This window comes from Natrix helvetica (assembly GCF_964273705.1).
Source record: "Natrix helvetica genome assembly, chromosome: 1".
In the NCBI taxonomy this organism is placed as follows: domain Eukaryota; kingdom Metazoa; phylum Chordata; class Lepidosauria; order Squamata; family Natricidae; genus Natrix; species Natrix helvetica.
Window position 1 is genome coordinate 105,177,093 of NC_138548.1, and position 22,181 is coordinate 105,199,273.

Here is a 22,181-nt window from a genome sequence, read left to right on the forward strand (position 1 = left end):
GTATTTCTGTCAAGACATCTGGTAAGCTACAATTTGAGTTGTTAAACCACTTTCTTTTTATTTGCAAAATAAAAGCTTTTTTTGCCTTTTTTGGCAAATAAAAATAATTCACTAAATTGCAATTATGTGAATTGGAGCATTACATCAGTTTCTGAACTCCAGAGGAAGGTTTTAAGGAGACAATACATTTCCCTCCTATTTTGCTGGTTGATTTTTAAAGAAGAAAGACGAGATGCTTCATAAAATAAGCTTAGCTCATATACTCCAGTTATTCATTTACTTCAAGATTCTTATCCTGTCACAAATGATCCTTGAATTAGAAAGTACCAAGGACCCCCTACTCACAAAGCTTGCATTTATGTCCTTGGAGAAGCTTACATGGAAGCTTTCTGCATTGTTTGGCAAGAAGCAATGTCTGCAAACTACTTTCACATGTTTTTACATGTTAGTGATAATAAGGACACTAATAGTATCAAAGGATCATAAATGATACTAATATTGTCAAAGGATTTGATAGTAATCCTGTGTAACCCTGCCACATATTACTCTTGAAAATGCACTTGAGCAGTTTGGTAGAGAACTTGCAGGATCTATGGAATGAACAGAAAATTAATATGCTCACTGCTTATAGAATCTAGTTTCTTAGTAAAAAAAAAATGCCACTTCCACTCTGTGGTAAGTCAATGTGCCATTTACTTTTAATTGGTGGCTCAAACTGAGGCAGAAGGAAAGTTATACTACAGGAACAGATTCTATCTCAAGATGGGTCATAGTTATTAACCTTCTGTAACCCATTTCTCTCCAAATGTTGTGGAACTGTATACCCCGAAATTTTGATTTTATATAAAGATCCTGCATTCCTATGAAAGAAAAGACAGCATTAGCAGAAGGTGTTAAATGGAAATTACATTGTTTGAAGACCTGAAAGACTAGGTTATGGACAGATCATCATGGAAGAAATCTATATAGGTGGTTGCTCAGATTCAATAATGGCACATTATCATCATCCTACATTTCTGAAGTGCCTTATGTACCTCATATTTGGATCCAGTGATTCAGACAATCAAGTTATCATTTATTGTTGCTTTGGCATTTCTGTCTGATGAGCCGTTCTTATGGCATTTTCTTCCACCCTAACTGACCATCATGAAATTCCTATAAACGTATTGGCGTTTGTGGTAAATATTTCCTCGTGGTACATCATTTAGCCATGACATATTCAAAAGCTTTTTTAAAAAAAAAGTTCCACAAAAGGGAATAGATAATTATGGTTGTATTTCAGAAAACTATTTTAACATATTGCTATTGCGAGGCAAATTCAGCTTTTTTCACATTGATTTAGTCAGATTTAGGAGTAAAATCTTACTCAGTATTACTAAAACCCAACCTCTTTTCAAATCAGACTCCTTGCCCCACTTCTCTTAAGGAAAAGATTGTTTTTCTGCCCTATCTAACAGCAGGTTTGCAGTAATTATAGGCCACAAAACCAAACTGTTAAAAGTACTGTGACAGCTGGCCTCCTCTATTTGGATAAATGCGGTGGTTCTAGGAGGATAAACACTATTTCTGAAAAACTCTTCAAGTGAACAGACATCCCCATCGCAATAAAAGTATGTACAGTCCACAGATAAGGCTTCTGTATTGGGATTGCAAACATTCAAATTACAACTTGACATGAAATATTGATGCTAGTTTCTCTTTGATGCCACCTGGATTTTTGTAGGTCAAATATCACATGCCTAACATGCATCAAATGGCAGCCAAGTGTGCTTGGAGTCGTTGTGGTTACTGGAGTGCATTGCCCATAATACACAGTCATCTCTGGTGAGGAACGATGCAGTGGTGGCTCTTCTTTGGTTATTTACCATACCGGATTGCATATAAGCCCATCTGCAGATAAGTCAGCCTCAATTTATCCAAAATATGAAAAAGGACGTTGGTACTTACCTGATACGCCTCTTCTCATAGTGGGGGAGGAGTATCCAGGATGGGTTGACCTTGTCCTCTCATTGATTGGGCTGAGTCAGATAAGCTCTTTGGGCCACGCCCTGGTCACCAAGTACCACCCAGTTATCGGCAAAAAACTCTATCCAACTCACTGTGTCATCCATTCTAGACTTTATCTTAGTTTCAACCTTTTTTTATTTCTTCAACAGAACAGCTCAACCATCAAACATAACGCTCATGTTACATAACCATATCAGGGCGGGGCTGGATACTCCTCCCCCACTATGAGAAGAGGTGTATCAGGTAAGTACCAACGCCCTTTCTCCATAGTGAGGGAAGGAGTATCCAGGATGGGACGTACCAAGGCTTACACGTCCTTAGGGAGGGTTACCCATGTTAAGAGCTCACACAAACCTTATGCCTGGTGAGGCGTCACCTCCGCCCTGTGCACAGCCTGCAACACCCTACGCCCTAATGAAGCCTCAAGTCAAGAATCGCTCTCCAGCCACCCAAGTTTCCTTCCCCAGGATTCTGGCCAGGGGTAGCCCTCTTGCTGCTGGCCTTGTGGCAAATGTGCTCCAAGGCTTGGTGCCTCCGCCTTTCATATTTGGACCCAGACTTAGGGGGCTTGGAGCTGCAGCCTGCCTCTTTGCCCCGCTTGGAGGAGACGTGTTTTCTCTTTTCCTTTGCCTTGCCTCCTCCTCTTCCCTTAGCAGCCTCTGTAGCAGTCTCTGACCTGGTTAGTTGCTCCTCTGCTCCTCCGGTAGGACTGCTGGCTGCTGGGTTGGAGGCTTGAGTCCTGCCGGCATCCTCTGTGCTGCTGGGCACCGCCATGTTGGATCACATGGTTCCAAAATGGCCACCGGCTCCAAATTCAAAAAGTTCCTCTCCCTGGGAACACGTGGAAGCAGCTTGTGCCTTTGGGGCTTCCGTGTGGCTTTGCCACTGGAGAGCTCTCTCTATCACTTCCTCCACTCTCTTCCGAGCTCCTGTGGGCTGCCATCTCTTTCTGCCACTTGCAAGCAGGCGCGGGCGCTCCGCTGCGTATAAAAATACCGCATTTGCCGCTTGACCCTCTGTGGTGGTAGCGGCGGAACACTCCGGCGCCGGCTGAGCCTCTCCAGCGTGACTGCTTTCCCGGGACTTCCAGGGGAGCATCCCCTCGCCCGCAGTCTCAATTAGTGCCCTAGGTCTCTCTCTTTATGACCTGGGCTGCGCGTTGCCCTGAAGAGCTTGCTGCTCTCTCTCTCTCTTTCTGGCCAGGGACTCAGCCAAGAGCCAGTTACTCACTCAGGCAGGGAGGCAGTGAATGCAATCAAGTAAACAGTGAGTTCAATCCTTTCTTTAAAATTTTCCAGGAGTTTGGGATGATCACAGCCGCCCGTTGAGGGGCTGAGTCGATAACTGGGTGGTACCTGGTGACCAGGGCGTGGCCCAAAGAGCTTCTCTGACTCAGCCCAATCAATGAGAGGACAGGGTCAACCCATCCTGGATACTCCTCCCCTCACTATGGAGAAATGCTCCACTCGTAGATAAGCCAACTTGCACTTTTATTAATATTTGGGTTCAAGGATCAGTTTATCCTTGTATATATATACATACATACATACATACATACATACATACTTACTTACTTACTTACTTACTTACTTACTTTTTAAAAAGTGCACACATATATACTCACAGATAAGCCTATCCCTGGATAAGATGAACCAGAGTTTTGGGTGTATTTTGGTATTCTATCCCCATGATATGTGAACTGTCAAATTTGCATCAGGTTAGCACAGGCAATTCACTCTATTTTTTTCAACTCAGCTAACAGATAACAAATACACGCCAATTTATTCTTCCAGAAATAATATAAAATTTGTGATCTTTATATTAGGGAGAATGTTTTGAAAGATTACTTTGATACATTTAGAATTAGTACCAATTTACTCTGCATTTTTGCATAATATTTTTTTCAATTAGATTGAAAGGGAGCTGCTTATTATTCACTTTTTCACTGTCAAAAGTTTCATAAAATTGTAGATACAGCTTTTATAGTTACATTTAAACAGTGGGTAGTTGAATCTGTATATGTGCTGTGTGTAGGGAGGGGAAGAGAGATAGAGAGGGAGGGGGAAAGGGAGGAGGGAGACTGAGAGAGGAGGGGGAGGGAGGGAGGGAGGGAGGGAGGGAGAGAAAAAGAGAGAAAATATATTTGAACATGTAAGATACAAACACTTTTTAAATTAGAAAATTGTAATCCCAGTGTTCTGCAGCCTCCCTGGCACCCTATCATCCTGGCTCAGTTCTAAGAGAAGACATCATAGGGTCACTTTTTTTTCCAAATCTAACAATGGGTTCACACAAGGCTGTGACATGTGCCCTTCTTCCACTGTCTTCTGGAGTTTGCTCAATTACGATGACACTATTTAATCATCTCATCTTCTGCCATTCCTTTTAGATAAACTCACTAGAAATGAACAGCAATTAGATATGCAGGTTATTACATTGTAGGAATATGATTTACCAGTTAAGTTGTTTCCCAGATCAAACTGTTATTATCAGCTTTTGTTTAAGGGAAAGTTCAAGGCACCAGGACTAAAAGTAATAATCTTGTTTTGTATTCTTACATGTATACAGAGATAGAAAACTATTATTTGTTGTACAACTAAGTTTTAATTATAAATTTAGAACAGTTTACATTTAATCATGAGCAATATCATATGGACAGAATAAGCACTGTTTCACTTTGAGTGAACATGCTTCGTAATATCAATACCAAATTAAACTTACTCAAAAGTGGATAAAACTACAGGTGAGATAAGATACTGGCATCTGAACACAGGCCAAGGTCATTTATAAACAGTCTTACCGGTTTTGCCCAAAAAGAAAGTTATTTATTTTTAACTTCTACGATGCACCATAGACATGTACCTAAATCATTGCATTTAAAACACATTTCATTCAACTATCCAAGTTCAGCTTAGTGTCAACTAGATTGTTCAGCTTTAGCTCCCTTAAAGCTTAGCCATAAGCCATAGACAATTTAAAATGCCGGTACAATCTTATTTATTAAGCCATTTGACACAGTGTTATTTTAAGAGCATATATCATACATTCACATTCTACTTTAAGTTGTACGTGGTTCTTTTTTTTCTTTTTTCTTTTTTTGTAAAGTCAGGTCTTAAACACTTTGTTTACCACTTCCTTTACTCTACTCTACCAAATACATCCATAAAGAAAAGTGTAAAAACCTCAAAAACAGCTTACATACCAGCCCAGTGAAAAACAATCTCCTGGTTTTAAACTATAGAGAACTAAGCATTTTCAAATCTAATCTGTTATCAGTTATCTATTCAAACAGCTATAAATTCTTCCCAAAATAAAATTGTTTCCTCATATCTATTTTTGTAAACCTGTTAGAACGCCCAGGTATCAAAGTGCATCTCCAATTGTATGTTATTTCTATATTTGTTGCAGTTGTTAATATACTTGCAATAGCCTTATCAAAATATTGACAATAAAAATATTTCTCAGCTTCAAGTGGTTTCTTTCTTGATATATTATCCACTTAAAGAATTTTACAATTTCAGTATGATATAGAGATGCCAGTTCTACTCCCTCCCCACCACCATCACATATACATTGTGTAATGTTTTATTCTATTCTTTTAAATTCCTATTCTAATGGAGAAAAGCAAGCACAGATTATCAAAGCACCTGTCAGAAGCTGTTGTGAAATCAGGAATATGTCTGCAACAAGAATGAAGTTTTTTTTTAAAAAAATAGTCATTTCTATAGGAAGAATTGCATTCTTTTTCCTGCTTGGAAAAGTAATTTTACTAAGGGGAAAAAAAGATACTTTTAGAGCTTGACTTTAAAAAAAATTTAAATTGGCATATTCTGCAATGTCACTAAAATCTACTCTATATTCGGAAATTTGGTACTATTTAAGTTAATGTGTTCAGCAAGTAAATGTTCAGAATTCAGATAAAGTAAAAAATCAAAATATAAAATAAAGAACAGTAATAAGACCATAGGTTGTAAACAGAGTGAATTAAGTAAAAGAAATAGAAATACTTCTGTGTTACCCCTACCATTTAACCCAATCAGATGCACATATACAGTTATCAATTGCCACAACTTTGCTAACACAACTGGTCTGAAGATTCTTTATTAATTCCACTAATATAATGGGTCTTGGATTTTGTACACATTATTTAAGTTAGCTGCTTGAAGTACAATGGTTCAAACTGCTGCACTATGACGCACCATTTTGGCTAACTGAAGGTTACAAACAGACAAATACAGGGAGTTTTAGTAGCACATAGATGCAGTGATTCCACCACCCTCTGTTCTTCTAAGCAGAGAAGCACAAATGTTAAGAGGGTTAAACTAGAAGATAATGCAGAGTTGGCTGGCATGTGACAGCTGGGGAAAGCTCCGTGACAGCAGCTGCTCATGTTATATAGTAAATCACAAAGAAGCTCATTTCTACCTTATTTCAGGCAACAGCAATTGATTCAGCTCACTTTTCCAAGCAATTGGCTAAGATCAGTTTCTTCAATGAGTTCAGCGTGCAAACCGCTTTTGTCCCCCATCCTCATCTTTCAGCTGAAATAACTAACCTTATCTTACCCGTGTTTAGTGTAGCATTTCTTGTCCATGTAGCCAAACTGAGGCATACTTGACCATTTATTGATGTTTTGTTTGCAAGCAGAAACAAATAAGGATTAATTACATCCAGGAAAACAAAATTTGCATTTCCTCATTAGTCAATACTTCATTTACAATCCCTAATGAGATTAAATCATTGAAATGATGTTCTTTTTTTAAAAGGACAACAATCCAAGCAAGTTAACATATCATAATATCTGAGTGTTATATGGCTCTTCCCATTGTGACTGGTGACTATGCTTGTGTGCATACTTGGAGAATGGTCTTGCTCCTGATTAATACTGATCCGATTGTAAACACCATTGTTTGTCACTCTGAAACAATCCTTTAACTATGCCTCCCTGCCACTGTGGCTTAATCAAGCTAACAACAAACACACCTAGATCTATTCCATCACAGTGGGACTTTGATTCAGGATAGCCAGTATAAGTTGAAAACAAAGGAGAGCAGTTTTATGAGCACAGCAGCATAATAAACAAAAACAAGGCAGTGGTTTAAGTTTGAAATAGTCCAAGAATTCATGGACTGAAAACACTTCATCTATCTCCGCATTGAGTAACAGAGATATGGCAAACAGTCCTTGCACTGTTCAATAGACCGTAACATAGATCTAATACTACTTAATTTTAGGCACTCCTAAGAACTCTTTGCACAATCAGTTCATTATTTCTCTGCCGAAAAGATGATAGCAATTCTCCTTCCCACCCCCCAGTACTTCAGAATAGAACTGGGGGCTGGTTTATATAATAGCAATAACTTTATTTAGCCTTTAAAAGACCTCGTTTTATTGCTAAAATTAAATGAATGTTTTACTGTGTTTCTATGTCAATTATGAAGGGTTTTGTGCGGAGACAATGAATGGATTGTGGAAATAGTTGGCCTAATTAAGAAGCCTATTAACACGCTAACTTTGATCTAGAATTCTCTGCTACTGTCATGCAGCTACTGTTCAGGCCTGGCTACGTTATCACACATTTTCCCATATTTTTAATTGCTACTGAGCAATTAAATTTATTTTTTAATATGATTTCACTAAAAGTTTTATGAAAGAAAATAAAAAGAACAGAAATTAATGTAAAGCAAGAGGGAAAAAAGGAAACGACCCAGAAGCAAAGAAAATACAAAGACATAGCTTCCAATTTTCTTCACAGCAATTATAAATACAATAATAAATTTACCTTTTGCTCTTGTAGTATTACTCAGTTTTTTTTTCTATAGCTTATCCTATTTAATCATCAAAACCATAAATCATACGTTTATTTTTTTCCCCTGCTTCACGTAAAAAGTCCCTGAGAGTTTTCCAGTCAGCAATTGATGTAGTTAACATCTTTTGCTTAGTCAACTAAATCAGCTTGGCCATTTCCACAAGTTCGACCATCTTCACCATCTACTCCTCCACTGTGGATAACACCAAATCCTTTCATAATCTCACTGCAATTGTCATGCATAAAAGTTCCATGACTATTTTTTACAACTGTTCATCTCTCAGTACAAAATGGAAAGCCTTCAGTTCCAATTGCATATTAATTTTTAACTGCTCTGCATTAGCATGTGTATCTGAATCCAACTCTTTCCAGTTTTTTTTACAAGTCCACCAAGCATAGTTGGAAGTACACCAAAAATCATTACCTTCCAATATCTTGAACAAAAAAAGACCAGTTCAAATTGTCAAGGGCCTTTGCTACATCCAAGATTAGTGTGGATTGTTTTTTATTATGTTGCTCCCAAATATTCCAAAAATGTCCAGCACATTTCTAACAGTCCTTTAACTATCTTTTAGGTTAAAAAAAAAATAACAACACTGACCCTCATGAAATCTTGCACAATTATTTTCAATATATCAGCTAGAATCATTATGAACAACTTATAATCATTATTCAGTACTGGTATCAGTCTGTACAGCTTTTTGTTAAATTCCAATCTTGACCCTCTTCGGGCATTAATGCTTTATTAGTCTCTTTTCAAGTGTCTGGCAACTTTCCTCTCTGCAAGATTGCATTCATTGTGTCTTGTAGAGATTGTAAAAGTTCATCCTTAAGACATTTGTAATAAATATCTGATAGTGAGCCTAATCCAGGTACCTTTCCCGATTTAATCTTTTTTATAGTTTCAGAAACATATTGTTATACGCCTATTCAGATAATAACAATAAATAAATATTCATCTATTTTCTCTAAAGAGATGTCACTTCTTTATACAAATTAGAATAATGTTGATAAAATGCATTCTGCATGGTCATATTGTCTATTAATACGGTATCTATCTCCCTCTTGCAATTTCAATATCATATTTTTTTTGTCATTTATATGCCAACCAATATCCTGGTTGACTTGCTTTGCATAGTTCATTTTTATTTCCATTCCTCCTACTGTTAATATACCTAGATAACTGGTATTGTAATAGCTTAATCTTCTAGGAAATATTAATATTCTTGAGGAATTCTTCTTGAATTTATTGTTATATTGTAACAGTAAAATAACTTCTAATAAAAGCTTCACTTGTATCCTAAGCCATTCTTAGTGCCTTTGCATATATTACCATATCTTTAAAAATATTTTCTTTTTACAATTCTCCAGCATTGCTGATTTGTAACAGCATTTTATTTAGTCTCCATCTAAAAGATCTGGATTGCCTTTTATCAACACTACTGAGCAATTAAATTAAATGTAGCAAGAAAGACGTTTAACCAAGATATCATAGAAACTCTATAAATATATTCAAAACATTTACTTTAGTTATATATTAGGGCTGTGATTACCTTTGTATGTCTTTCTGACATGAATACAGGCAGACTTTGGATTCAATACCAAAACAGAAAATATGAGGGCATCAACCTGGCATCTGCCTGCAACACATTAAACCATCTCTGTCTTCTTCCATGATGATGCAACTCCTCTCTATATCTGCTCTGCAATTTCTGGGAAACCCATCTTTGGTTTAAGAAGTTGCAGATGGTATGCATCCCTGTGCATCAGTGGTGGGTTTCAAAATTTTTTGGAACCTACTCTGTGGGTGTGGCCTCCTTTGTGGGAGTGGCTTGCCGGCCATGTGACTGGGTGGGAGTGGCTTGCCAGCCAAGTTCAGAGAACACCAAAGGACCCCACAGTCCTCTCCCTCATCTTTTTCCTTTTTGTCCTTCGACTTCTCCTCCTCCTCCTTTCCCCACAACCCCACTCCCTTCTAGCACTGATGATGTTACCTAGTTTGGTAATGAAATGTCTGTAAGAAAACCACCAAGCTCAGAAAGCAGCAGGGATCCACTATCCCCCACCTCCTCTTTCTCCCTTTCATTCTCCTTTTTGTCTTTTCTGCTCTTCCCCCCCCCCCCCCTTCTAGCACTTCACCAGCTCAGGCGCGACCGGAGAAGTTTCTTTTCTCAGAAATGTCTTCAGTGGAGCGGTGGCAGCCTGGTAGGATCCGGTCGCGCCCGAGCTGGTGGAGCGCAGGCAAGCGCCGTCCCGTTGCCAGGGAGATAGTGAGTAAGGTGAATCACGTGGTTGCTCAGATCACACGGGCGCAACCCAACCGGAGAAATTTCTCTTCTCAGAAATGTCTTCTGGGGTTTTCCCGTGTGATCCAAGCAACCACGTGATTCACCTCACTCACTATCTCCCTGGCGACGGGACGGCGCTTGCCTGCGCTCCACCAGCTCGGGCGCGACCGGAGAAGTTTCCTCACTGGAGCTCCTGAAAGGGACACAGGCTGCCACCACTCCACTGAAGACATTTCTGAGAAGAGAAACTTCTCCGGTCGCGCCCAAGCTGGTGGAGCGCAGGCAAGCGCCGCCCCGTGACAGGGGCGGGGCAGGAACTTACTTCTGGGTTCATTGACCAACGGGATCGCGCAATCCGGTGCGATCCAGCAGAAACCCACCACTGCTGTGCATTCTTACGTTTCTTGAAACTAATCAAGCAAAGCAGCAACCTAGAACTGAGAAGACATTTCTTGACAGTTAGAACAATTACGGTAATCCAAGGAAAAACTTGCCTCCAGAAGTTGTCAATGATCCAACACTGCAAGTTGTTTAAAAAAAGAGATTGGACAACCATTTGTCTGAAATAGTATAGGGCTTCCTGACTTGAGCAGGGGGTTGAACTAGAAGACCTCTGAGGTCCCTTCCAAAACCATGTTATTCCTTTTTCTCTCTGTATACAAAGTGCTGCACAGTCTATTATATATAGGCATTACTGGAGACTGTGTTGTACTTCATGAGCCACTCCACACTACAGTCAGATTTTACAAAATTGGGCCCAACTGCAGTGTGCCACACATCTTCATAACAGTATCCAGGCTCAAATCTGCTCACGGGGTTCAATATATAATTGACACTGAAGCTCTTCAATACAAATGCCTGGGCTGTATTATCTCTACTTGCTTTCCAGTGAAAGCAGTAACCAATCTGCTGCATGCCAAGAGATACGGCACATGGATGACTCCTTCCATTTCAATTATGTGTTGCTAAAATTATGTCAACGGTAAAATCAATGAAGAAAACTAAGCTCAAGTCTAGACAGCAAATGTTGTCAACAGCATTAGCTTTCTAAAGTAAGACAAAGCAAATGTGAAACCAGTGATGTTTGCCCAAAAGAAATTTCTGCAAAGTCTGCACAGCTGAGATGAGATATACTGAAGGACAATAAGAACAATTTTGTTTAACATTCAGATGTAATAATGAAAGAAAAACAAACAATTTTATCCAGAAGGAAAATTGTTCAACAAAGGCCTAACTGGGTAAAGCTAACCTAGTAAAATACATCTTCTTAGGTGATTAAAAGTCAATTATTAATTTGGCAAACATAACCTATTCAGTTATTAACAACTATCTGAAGTCACATGTACCTTGATAAATGCTGATAGCAGGTTAGACATTTCAATGGAACAAAAGATAAGACTGCAGCCATATACCTTGTTTCCAATAATAGGGAGGGGGAGGAGAGTAGAAAGGAGAGAAGAGGAGGGGAGGGGAAGGGAGGGGAGGTATGTAGTTCCCTAGGTATTTTATTTCGTTGATGCTGAGCCAAAGAAACTTGACTAAATAATAGTTTTGTGATCCGTTTCTCAGATAGTAAATGACACAACTTGATTCCAGAATTCTTCTCCAAACACAGTTGAGGTCTTTCACGACCAAACATTTAAAAAAAGCAACCAAACCAGACAAAGAAGTACCATACCACATAGAATGCTAGGTATCAGAGGTATCATCTTGGTTTTTCCAGTAGTGTGGAGGGAGGGGTCACGGCAGGGTTATCGCAGCCTGATTGGTCCATTTGACTGAGAGAAAGCTTCTTAACCTTCGGCTTCTCCCGTTGGTTCCCAGTTTCCTCTCAGTCAAGGTCCAAGACTCAGGTTTGGTTCCTAGTTAGAGAGTTTTTATAGTATTTTAGTATTGGATTTGGTAAAAAAATTGAACATTCTAAATTTAAAGTTTTTTTGCTAGTTGGTCTGCCTTGCAGGGCTGTTGTTACTGCCCTCGGAAGGCTGAGAGACAGGGGGGGGGGGCGTTCCGTGCCTTTCCTCTCCCAGGGGATCGCCCGGACTGATGCCTGGAGTCTCGGGCGTGCTGGGCGATCCTATAACCTCTTTTGCTGCCTAGTTTGCAGCGACACGTTCAAATTGACTGGAGCCGCAGCGCGCTGGGGTTTTTCGGCGCGAAAGCGGCAGATCGGCTTCCTTTCCAGTCGCCTTGATCCCGGGGCCGGTTGCGGCTTGCGGCAGAGGCGCGGGGGCATTTTTTTCTTGCCTACGGGGGTTTTTGGGCTCCCCCAGTGAGTGCAGGCTTGGATCGGGGCGGCGAGCTTGCGAGCGGTCGCCCAGAGGCTCGGGAAGCGTCAGCCAAGGTCGGCGGCCATTTTTGGGCGCGCTTTGTCGGAGGACCGCCCACAGAAGCCGGCGGCCATTTTTACCACACGTGGCTGGGCCTGCAGCACGTAGAGGCCGGAGGATCGTGCTGGTGCGAGTAGCAGCATCGCAGGCAGCCCAGAGCAGGCGTCTTCTCACCAGCTAAAGGGCTGTGGCTGCTGATTTTCCCTGTTTTTCGGCTGTTTACCACCTGGAGCACGTGAGTGGGGCGATGGCGGAGAGATCAGAGTCCCAGCAGGCCGCGCCACCCCAGGCGGGCGAAGATAGGGCGGATCCCACCCCCACAGTTAGGCCTCGAGCTCCTCGGCCTTGCGCAGAGGAAAGGCCTTCAAGAGCTCTGCAGAGAGATGAGCTCAGGCGATCAAGGGCCATTGAAAAAGTTATTGAAAGGGCCGAGAAAAGGCAGGCTCGGGATCCTGGGCCTAGATCCGGATCCCCACGTGCTTTGGCTTCCTGTCCTTCTCCTCCTGTGGCCAGGGGGTTTAGCCCTTCATCTTCATCTGACTCCTCAGGTAGATCTGATAGGAGTCAGGGGCGGGGGGATCCTCGCTCTCCTTCTCCTTCCCGGGGGACTAGAGGGGCAGATAGGGAGGACCCATTGGAGGGTACCTCTGCAGGCCCGAGTAGGGGCAGTAAACGTAGCAGGGCCCATGTGGCACCAGATTATGATTCAGAGGGCGATGAGGAGGATCTGGAACACCTTCCTGAGAACCTCAAAAGGCTTATTTCTGCGGCCATCTCTAGGGGCATAGCCCAAAGGGACAGGCCGTATCATCACAGTAGGCTTACTCCTTTTGGTAGATCTAGGTCTAGGGCTTCTTCCCCCTCCCTCATGAGTGAGGTCTCCTCAAGGGGGGAGGCGAGGAGGGATGATTGGGGGTTTTCGGAGGAGGAGGATGCGGCCCCCGAGCCGCCTCGTTCCTCAAACCTGTTCCTTCAGGCCATGTTCAAGCCTTTACTTAAGAAGGCTAGGAGGACTACCAAGGTGGGCACTGGGGACCCCACAGTCCCCCCGCCCACTGATCCGGACATGGTCATGTTCTCAGCGACAGCCACCAATAAGGAGGAGATCCCTGCTCCTCCCCTGTTTTTGGAGGTAGCTACTAGTCAGTGGGCCCGTCCTTCTAACTTTTCTCCGCCTGGCAGCAACGACCGTCGCGCCTATAACATGGAAAAGTCGTTTGTGCAGGCTATTCAGCTTCCGAGTATAGATCAGCCCATAGCAGCTCTAGTCTCATCCTCCCCAGTGGTCTCGGGGGACGCGGCAGACAAGCTTAAACCAGAGGACAAGAGGGCGGAGCTCACTTTACGTAAAAATTTCAAGGCCTCAGCATGGGCGGTGCGGGCGGCGGCTGCCGCCTCGTACTTCAACCGTACAACGGTTATGTGGCTTCGCCAGCTTCAGGACCGTATCCCGATCCAAGATGAGCGGGTACACCAGGATTTGGCTAAAATAATGGCAGCGTGTCAGTATTCGGCTGATGCGACCCTAGACGCTGTTAGATTTGGGTCAAGTGCTTTGGCCACCTCTGTGGCCTCTCGTAGGCTCCTGTGGCTCAGGAACTGGCAGATGGACTATAAAGCCAAGTGGGATCTAGTAGCTGCCCCCTTTGAGGGTCCAAATTTGTTCGGGGCTTCTTTAGACCCGATTTTGGTGGAAAATAAAGATAAGAAGAAAGTTATGCCCACATCCACCAAGAAGGCGGAGTCCCGTAGTCATCCCTATCGCAGACCCCAGTTCAGGTCTTATGACAGGGATCAGGACCAGCGATACCAACCGTATAGACAGGACAGGTCTTTCAATAGGCAGAGTTTTCAGGACCGTTCTAGATATCAGCCGCAGGCCAAGCGGCCCTTTCGTGGGGGGGGCGGTCGCCCCTTCCGCAGAGGGAAATGACTCAAACCCGAGTCATCCCATCGGAGGCTGCCTGGCACTGTATGCGGACGAGTGGGATCGGATCACGTCAGACGGTTGGGTCAGGGCGACCGTTCGCCACGGCCTAAGGTTAGAATTCCTTTCCAAACCCCCAAGTTTTTTCAAAGTTTTTCCCCCGGCTCGGGACCCGAGGCGACGTCGCCTCATGGACCTCGCGGTCGCCCATCTTCTAGAAATCAGGGCAGTGGAGGTCGTTCCGGAGCCAGAGAGGGGGCGGGGCTTCTATTCCCACCTGTTTGTAGTTCCAAAATCCTCGGGGGGTTGGAGGGCGATCCTCAACCTGAAACGCCTGAACCGCTACCTAGTATACAGGCGGTTCAAGATGGCGTCCCTGAAATCCATTCTGCAGGGCATTCGGAAGGGGGATTACATGGCCTCAGTAGATTTGACGGAGGCCTATCTCCACGTCCCCATCCTTCAGTCTCACCGGCGTTATCTCAGGTTCTCTCACCGGGGCAGGCATTACCAGTACCGGGCCCTCCCGTTTGGTCTGGCCTCAGCTCCGCGGACGTTCACCAAAGTCCTGGCAGCACTGGCAGCTTACCTGCGTTCCGTCCCGGTGAGACTTCAGTGTTACTTGGACGACGTCCTTGTTCAGGCAGGGTCCTTATCCAGAGCCAAGTCGGATCTTCGGCTGACGATCCGTTGGCTTCAGGTGTTGGGGTTTTCCGTGAACTTTCCCAAGAGCCACCTGTCCCCATCCAGGCAGATCCTACACCTAGGGACAGTGATAGACTCAGAGTCAGGGAGGGTCCGCCTGTCTCCAGAACGTTTGTCCAGCTTACGCCAGCTGGTCTCTTCCGTACGAAAAAGAAGGTCTGTTTCCATCCTGACCTTGTCTCAGCTCCTGGGGAAGATGGTCTCTTGCATAGGGATAGTGCCCTGGGCCCGGCTCCACCTGCGACCTCTCCAGTGGGCCTTGATCCCAGTCCAGAGAAGGATGATGAGCAATTCCTTGCGGCCAGTCCCTCTACCAGCGGAGGTGAGACTCTCTCTTCGGTGGTGGCTGTCCCCAGCGCTGCAACAGGGGGCTTGCTTTTGGGAGCCCGAGAGAGTCACAGTGACGACGGATGCCAGCCTTTTCGGCTGGGGGGCCGTGATGGACTCCGACATGACCCAGGGGCGTTGGTCTGCCTCGGATCTCCGCCACAACATCAATTGGCTGGAGCTGAAAGCCGCCAGACTTGCCCTCAGGACTTTTCGTCATCACCTGCGGGGGCAACATGTTCTCTTGTTCACGGACAATGTGGCGGCGAAGGCCCATGTCAATCGCCAAGGGGGCACCCGCTCCCGCGCTCTCTGGCGGGAGGCACAGTTGTTGGGACTATGGGCGGAGAGGCATTTGGCCTCGATCGTAGCGGAGCACATCTCGGGAGTGTCGAATCTCCAGGCGGATTGGCTCAGCCGCACGACTCTGGACGAGGGCGAGTGGCAACTGGGCACGGAGCTGTTCCGGAAGATCTGCATCAGATTCGGCTTGCCGCTGGTGGACCTGTTTGCCTCACCCGAGAACGCCCAGCTGCCGCGTTTCTTCACCCGGTTCCAGACTCCCTCGGCGGAAGGAGCGGACGCCCTCAGGAGCCGGTGGCCTCCGGGCCTTCTTTATGCCTTTCCTCCCCTTCCCCTCATTCCCCGAACGATAAGGAAGGTAGTCACAGAGAGGGCTCTCGTGGTCATGCTAGCCCCGTACTGGCCGAGGAGACCGTGGTTCGCGGACCTGGTCCAGCTGTCGGTAGTAGATCCATGGAGGATTCCCCCAGGGGAGGTCGTTCTGCGTCAGGGTACCGTGGATCACCCAGAGCCACAGTGGCTTCATCTGACCGCTTGGCTCTTGAACGGGGGATTTTGAGGGGGCGGAGGCTCTCGTCAGGGGTCATTGCCACCTTAGAGGCGTCTAGGAGGCCTTCCACGGTTAGGATTTACAACGCCACGTGGAGGGCGTTCGCAAAATGGTGTATCCCACTGGGGTTGGATCCCTCTAGGGCTACCGTCCCGGATGTGTTGGAATTCCTCCAGAAGGGATTGGAGGACGGCTTGTCGCATAATACTCTCCGGCGACAGGTGGCGGCCTTGGCCACCATTTTGGGGGGGGAAGGTTCTCCGACTCTTTCCCGTTCCCCCCTGATTAAGCGTTTTCTGAAGGGGGCGGCTAATATCCGTCCGCCTCCGGTTCATAGATTTCCGACCTGGGATCTGACCCTGGTTCTCCAGGCTCTGACGGGCTCCCCGTTCGAGCCGCTTAGAACGATACATATGCGTCTGCTTACCCTTAAGGTGGTGTTTTTAGTGGCCATTACATCGGCCAGGCGCATTTCAGAGTTGGGGGCCCTGTCTTCCCGTAGTGACCTATGTGTAATTCACCAGGACAGGGTGGTCCTTCGTTTAGATCCTTCGTTCATTCCGAAAGTGAATTCACAGTTTCACAGGGCCCAGGAAGTTGTGCTCCCGAATTTCTGTCCCAATCCTTCGAGGGAGCAGGAGTTAGTGTGGCATAAGCTAGATGTCCGCCGGGCGGTTCGCATTTACCTAAAGCGAACGGAGAGCATTAGGAGGACCGAGGCGTTGTTTGTTTCTTTTCACCCAGGCTCGTTAGGACGCAAGGTGTCGTCTTCCACCATAGGACGGTGGATAAGGTTGGCCATAGTTGAGGCTTATGGAGCTTCCGGGAAGCCTCCCCCATCAGGGATCACTGCTCACTCCACCCGCAGTGCCGCTACTTCTGCGGCCTGGGCCACCAGGGCGCCCTTAGAGGATATTTGTAGGGCGGCTGCCTGGGCTTCCCCCACGCCTTTTATTAGGCATTATCGTTTGGATGTTTATGCCTCGGCTGAGGCATCGTTTGGCCGGAGGGTCCTTCAGAGGGTGGTGTCCGATTCTTCACCTGGGACCCAGTCTGCCCGCCCAGGGACGTAGCGTGGGTATGTCCCTGCCGTGACCCCTCCCTCCACACTACTGGAAAAAGAACGTTGGTCTTACCTGAACGTTTTTTTCTGGAGATGTGGAGGGAGGGGTCACATTCCCGCCCTAGTTAGTTAGACAGGGTCCGGGAGGTGTAGAATCGGGAGGCCCCGGGGGGGCTTGCCCTTGTTTGTGTTTGATTTACAGGTGCTGACCGTGACATTGCGGAAACTGGGAACCAACGGGAGAAGCCGAAGGTTAAGAAGCTTTCTCTCAGTCAAATGGACCAATCAGGCTGCGATAACCCTGCCGTGACCCCTCCCTCCACATCTCCAGAAAAAAACGTTCAGGTAAGACCAACGTTCTTTCTCTCCAGAAGCCACCCCCATTAATTATCGTAGTTTTTTTTTTATTTGCAGGCTTAACAATACATCCTAAAAATACACCATCCCCAAGCAAGTTCAGTGACAGAAGACATGGCACACCTCCACTTTTATCTGAAATTAATTGAAACATATTTATTCCAGGACTTGGGGTTGCCTCTTTTTCCTATAATAGTTTCCTGTATTTCTAAACTTCCATGGAAGGAAGCCAATTTTTCCCCAGAAAATCAGAAGAACTTGCTATGGTAGATTAGTAAAGAAGCAGCGGACAACATGGAAGAAGGCAGGTGGTTTGGGCTGCTGGCACAAAAAATGAGAAGCCAGATGAGGCTCTTCGGGTAGGTTCTCAGAGAGAGAGAGAGAGAGAGAAAGGATTGCCTTGATGGGTTTGTAGCTCCCATCAAGGTGCAACATTTAAGAGCAATAATGGAGGAACAGGATGAACAGTTGTCATAGTGAGCAAATGGTACCTAAATATACCTGCAAATTTGGGACTGATTGCACCCACAGTCTTCTCACTGGATGAGGAAATGTGCATTAAAACCAACTATGTGTCATATATAACACAGTGTGTAATACAGCAAAATGTTCTTTTTGGCCTTCAAACCTTACAGCAATCTTTCAGCTCTAAGAGCTTCAAAAGCTCTTAAGAGGCAACCATGTACAAAATAAACATACAGGGGCTCACCCTGGTTTAAATTCTGTTGCTAATCTTTTGCCATTGCTACTTACTGATCCCTGTACAGAACCAGGACAAATGAAGCACCACTACCCTTCTATGTATTTCTGCCTTTGGGGATTCATGAGATGAAAGCCTGCTTAGCAGGCCAGATCCTAAGCTCACAAAAGCTTGTACAGTTGCAGCATTACAATGCCACATCAATCAATCTGTGTTACAAAAGATTATCAAGAGGATCCTTCCACACATTAAAACTATCTAGCCATAGTCAGCATCCAGACAGCACCCTCTATACACAGCCTGCCTGAATGTGAACTAAAGCTTCAGCCATGCAGGGATAAACTAATTATCTCCATCCATCAGCAAAAATCCACTGATAAGATTAACAAAATAGGATTATAATAATTCTAATCCCAGCATTTCAGAGATGCCAAGCTATTCGGACCTTTGCTGCCACATGACAACAATGGAAGACAGCAAACATTCAGCGAGATAAACAAATCCAACAGTACGGTGTGGATAGCCATAAAGAGCCCTTTAATTCAAACCAGGACTGAAATGTAAATGGATACTTTTATGGTGCAACTTGGGCTTTCATTTTTGGCTTTATTAGTCTGGCATCCAAAATGACATCAGTAGAGAGGCAGAACACAAGAGGCACCAGATACAGTTACAACTCGATTCTGGGCACGCTTATGTTTAAAGGCAAGTAGCAGCAGTGAGTTCAGTTGGGAGGATCCCTTGGAAAGAATGTATAAGCGTATCATCTTAAAATGCAGCAAATAGTTGACAAGGCTTTAGGATAAGCTATCTAAGGCCAATGCAAAACTTTAAAAAATAAATTGTTCATCGAATATCTCCCCCATCTCCAGAACAGGATGGCTCTGACTTCCCCTGGAACAAGTCTTTAAAGCAGTGTTTCCCAACCTTGGCAACTTGAAGAGGTCTGGACTTCAACTCCCAGAATTCGCCAGCCAGCGCTGGCTGGGGAATTCTGGGAGTTGAAGTCCAGTCCTCTTCAAGTTGCCAAGGTTGGAAAACACTGCTTTAAACTGACCACAGAATAAAGCAAGAGGTATCCAAAAGGGCTCCTAAATAAGAGACTAACAGCTGTTACAGACTGCAGCCTCCTTCCCTTTAGATTAGAAGGTCTTCAGCCAGATTTGCGTTTCCTATTCAGGCTGCTCAGTTGTTAACTGTTTTGATCTGCTCCAAGACCCAAGATTGAAGTTTCCCAAAAGCTTGTCGGGAAGCGGGCGAGGGGCTACGGTCCCCTCCCCACAATAAAGTCGCCACGAAGGGCAGCGGTAACAAAACAAAACAAAAAAAAGGAGACAAGTTTAGACGGCGCATTGGCTTAAACCGATGACAGCGCTCGTGAAAAGCCTCCGCGCAGTGTTTCAGATCAAAGAAATTTAACCGGAAAAGAGCTTTAACTTTATGGAGTTTATAAACATAGGGTAGCGCCGTGGAAGTATTTTGCACGGTGTTTGGTCAGCCATGATTGCCAACGGAGGATCGGAACGGATCGAAGCGGGATAAAAAGCAACTGGAATGGACGATAAAGACAAGGAAGGCGGCTGGGCGCTGCTGGGTTCCAGAGAGCGACTGAGGGAACCTGTTGAACCCGCTTTCATCGCAACCAGCCTGCAACTCCAGCGAGCGCCGGCCGCCGCGGACCTTACGACTAAGGAAACGCGGCTGCTGCGCCCAGAAAAGCTCCAGCTCTCGGCTGCACAACAGCGACGAAGGCAAACCATGGGCTTCCAAGGCGCTCAGCTCAACCCAGCCCCGGAGTTCCCGTCGGGAAACCCGCAGCGAAGGTCGGATGCCCGGAGCAAAAGGGCGCCGAGGAAGACGGGCACCTAACACAACCAGGCGACACCCCCTCCCACCACCACCCTCTCAGCCTCCAGACAAGAGGACTCCCGAGGTTAAGCTCCAGGTTTCTCCCGCCGCTTCCAAGCAGGGAAGGGTCCCTCCCTTCCAGGTCTCGAAAGCCTCTGTCCCCAGAGCGCGCGCTGGGCTCTCTCCTTACGGGGCGAGGGCATCTCCCGAGGAGGCGCCCACCCCACCAGCAGCGAGGCCAGGACGGAGGAAGAGGAAGGGGCTCCAGGCGCTTGGCCGTTCTGCTGCGCCCCCTCCCCTTACCGGAGCAGAGCGCCAAGGAAGAGGAGGAAACTGCCGCCGACGCCCCATTCCGGGCCTCTCACCTGGATGAACTGGATGGTGAGCGCAGATTTGCCTACTCCGCCGCCTCCCACCACCACCAGCCGGTACTTTTCCTGCCCCGGGCCGTCCCTGCAGCCCGCGGCCATCGAGGAAGAGCCCAGGCCAGGAGAGGCGAGCGAGGCGCAGCGCTGCAAAGGTTGACGGCTCCCTCTCTGAGATCCTTCCCACCACGGGCGGTGGATTGCCGATTGCCGATTGCCGATCGCCGCCTTGCCAGCCACGGGAACCGCAGGCCCAGCCGCTTCTAAGCGCCGAGCGAACAGTAGCGAAAGGAGGGGCGAGAAGCCGAATCCGCGACTCGAAGGCGGCTCCAGACTCCTCCTCCCCCTGCCCTCCTCCTCCCCCCTCCCCCTGCTGCTTGCTTTCCTGCGCGGCGGCCTCCCGTCCCCGCCCCCGTCCCTTGCTTGGGCTAACAAATGGCCGTCGGTAGGTGGGGGCAGCCATGCAAATAGGGGTGAACATGCAGCGGGTGGACAGGGGTTTTCTTTCTCGGCGAGCGGAGGGAGGCGCGCCCGGGGGAAAAAGAGCCGAGGCACGTGCCCAGGCATTGTCTCAGCGCGGGAGGGGAGGGGACGATTTCACACTTTGGAACCTCTGGGGAAGATCGACGCCTTTTCCTTGCCCCAGCCCGGGCTAGAAAGAGATTTCCCTTTCTTTTTTAAACATCTCCTGAGTGAAGAACCCCGCCCCGCCCCAAACTGCCGCCTGTGGAAGGAATTCATCACTCCCGGCGGAATCAGAGGTTGCGCCACGCCTCGTTACTCATTCGCATAGTAGTAGGGCCACCTTTTTGGTCCTGAAATGTCTTCCAGCTTGTCGAGAGGAATGGATTCCAGATGTATAAATCACTTCGTTTTAAAGCAAATAACCTCGCTAAGCCCTTTGTGGAAATGTTTCATTTCAGGAAGAGATAAGCCCGGATGCTGCTTTAACCTAGCCGGGCAACATAAGAATAGAATAGAATTCTTTATTGGCCAAGTGTGATTGGACACACAAGGAATTTGTCTTTGATGCATATGCTCTCAATGTACATAAATGTCGGTCTTACCTGAACTGCATGTCTCGAAGATGGTGTGGGAGTAGTCACACGTGGGTATTAACACAGCCCTTTTGCCCTGGAGGCTGAGGTAAATCTTGAGGCCACACCTCCGTTCCTCCTCTGACCTCCCCAGATTAACCGATGGTTGGTGGTTCGTAGCAGAGCACCTGGAAGGAAGGAACAAAAAACACACACACATCCTTCCTGCCGGCCCTGACTGACCACTGAAATACTCAGGTGCGGGGCACCCTAAAAAAAGGTGGGTGAAGTGACTACTCTCACGCCATCTTCAAGACATGCAGTTCAGGTAAGACCAACTGACAGTCTCTGAAGTGAGGTGTGGGAGGAATCACATGGGACATACCAAAGCTAGATGTCCTTGGGAGGGAATCAATGGGCCTGAGCCCCCCGAGAGTCCAGGACTCCCTGAAGAACCCTCCTCCCAAAGGCCGCGTCCGCAGAGGCGTACGCGTCTAGCCGGTAGTGCTTGATGAAAGGCGATGGAGAAGACCAGGCGGTAGCCCTGCAGATCTCCTCTATGGGA

The 22,181-nt window shown here is 46.2% G+C and overlaps 1 protein-coding gene across 1 annotated transcript in view; it reads right to left on the reverse strand.

The window, feature by feature from the left end:
* The window catches only part of RRAS2 (RAS related 2), a 54,145-nt gene extending 33,248 nt beyond the window's left edge, over nt 1–20,897 (reverse strand). The window contains exon 1 of the mRNA XM_081938325.1: nt 20,580–20,897. Within this exon, the coding sequence (XP_081794451.1) occupies nt 20,580–20,684 (105 nt within the window). The 5' untranslated portion in view covers nt 20,685–20,897. The remainder of the gene's footprint in view (nt 1–20,579) is intronic.
* Nucleotides 20,898–22,181: the final 1,284 nt, after the last annotated feature.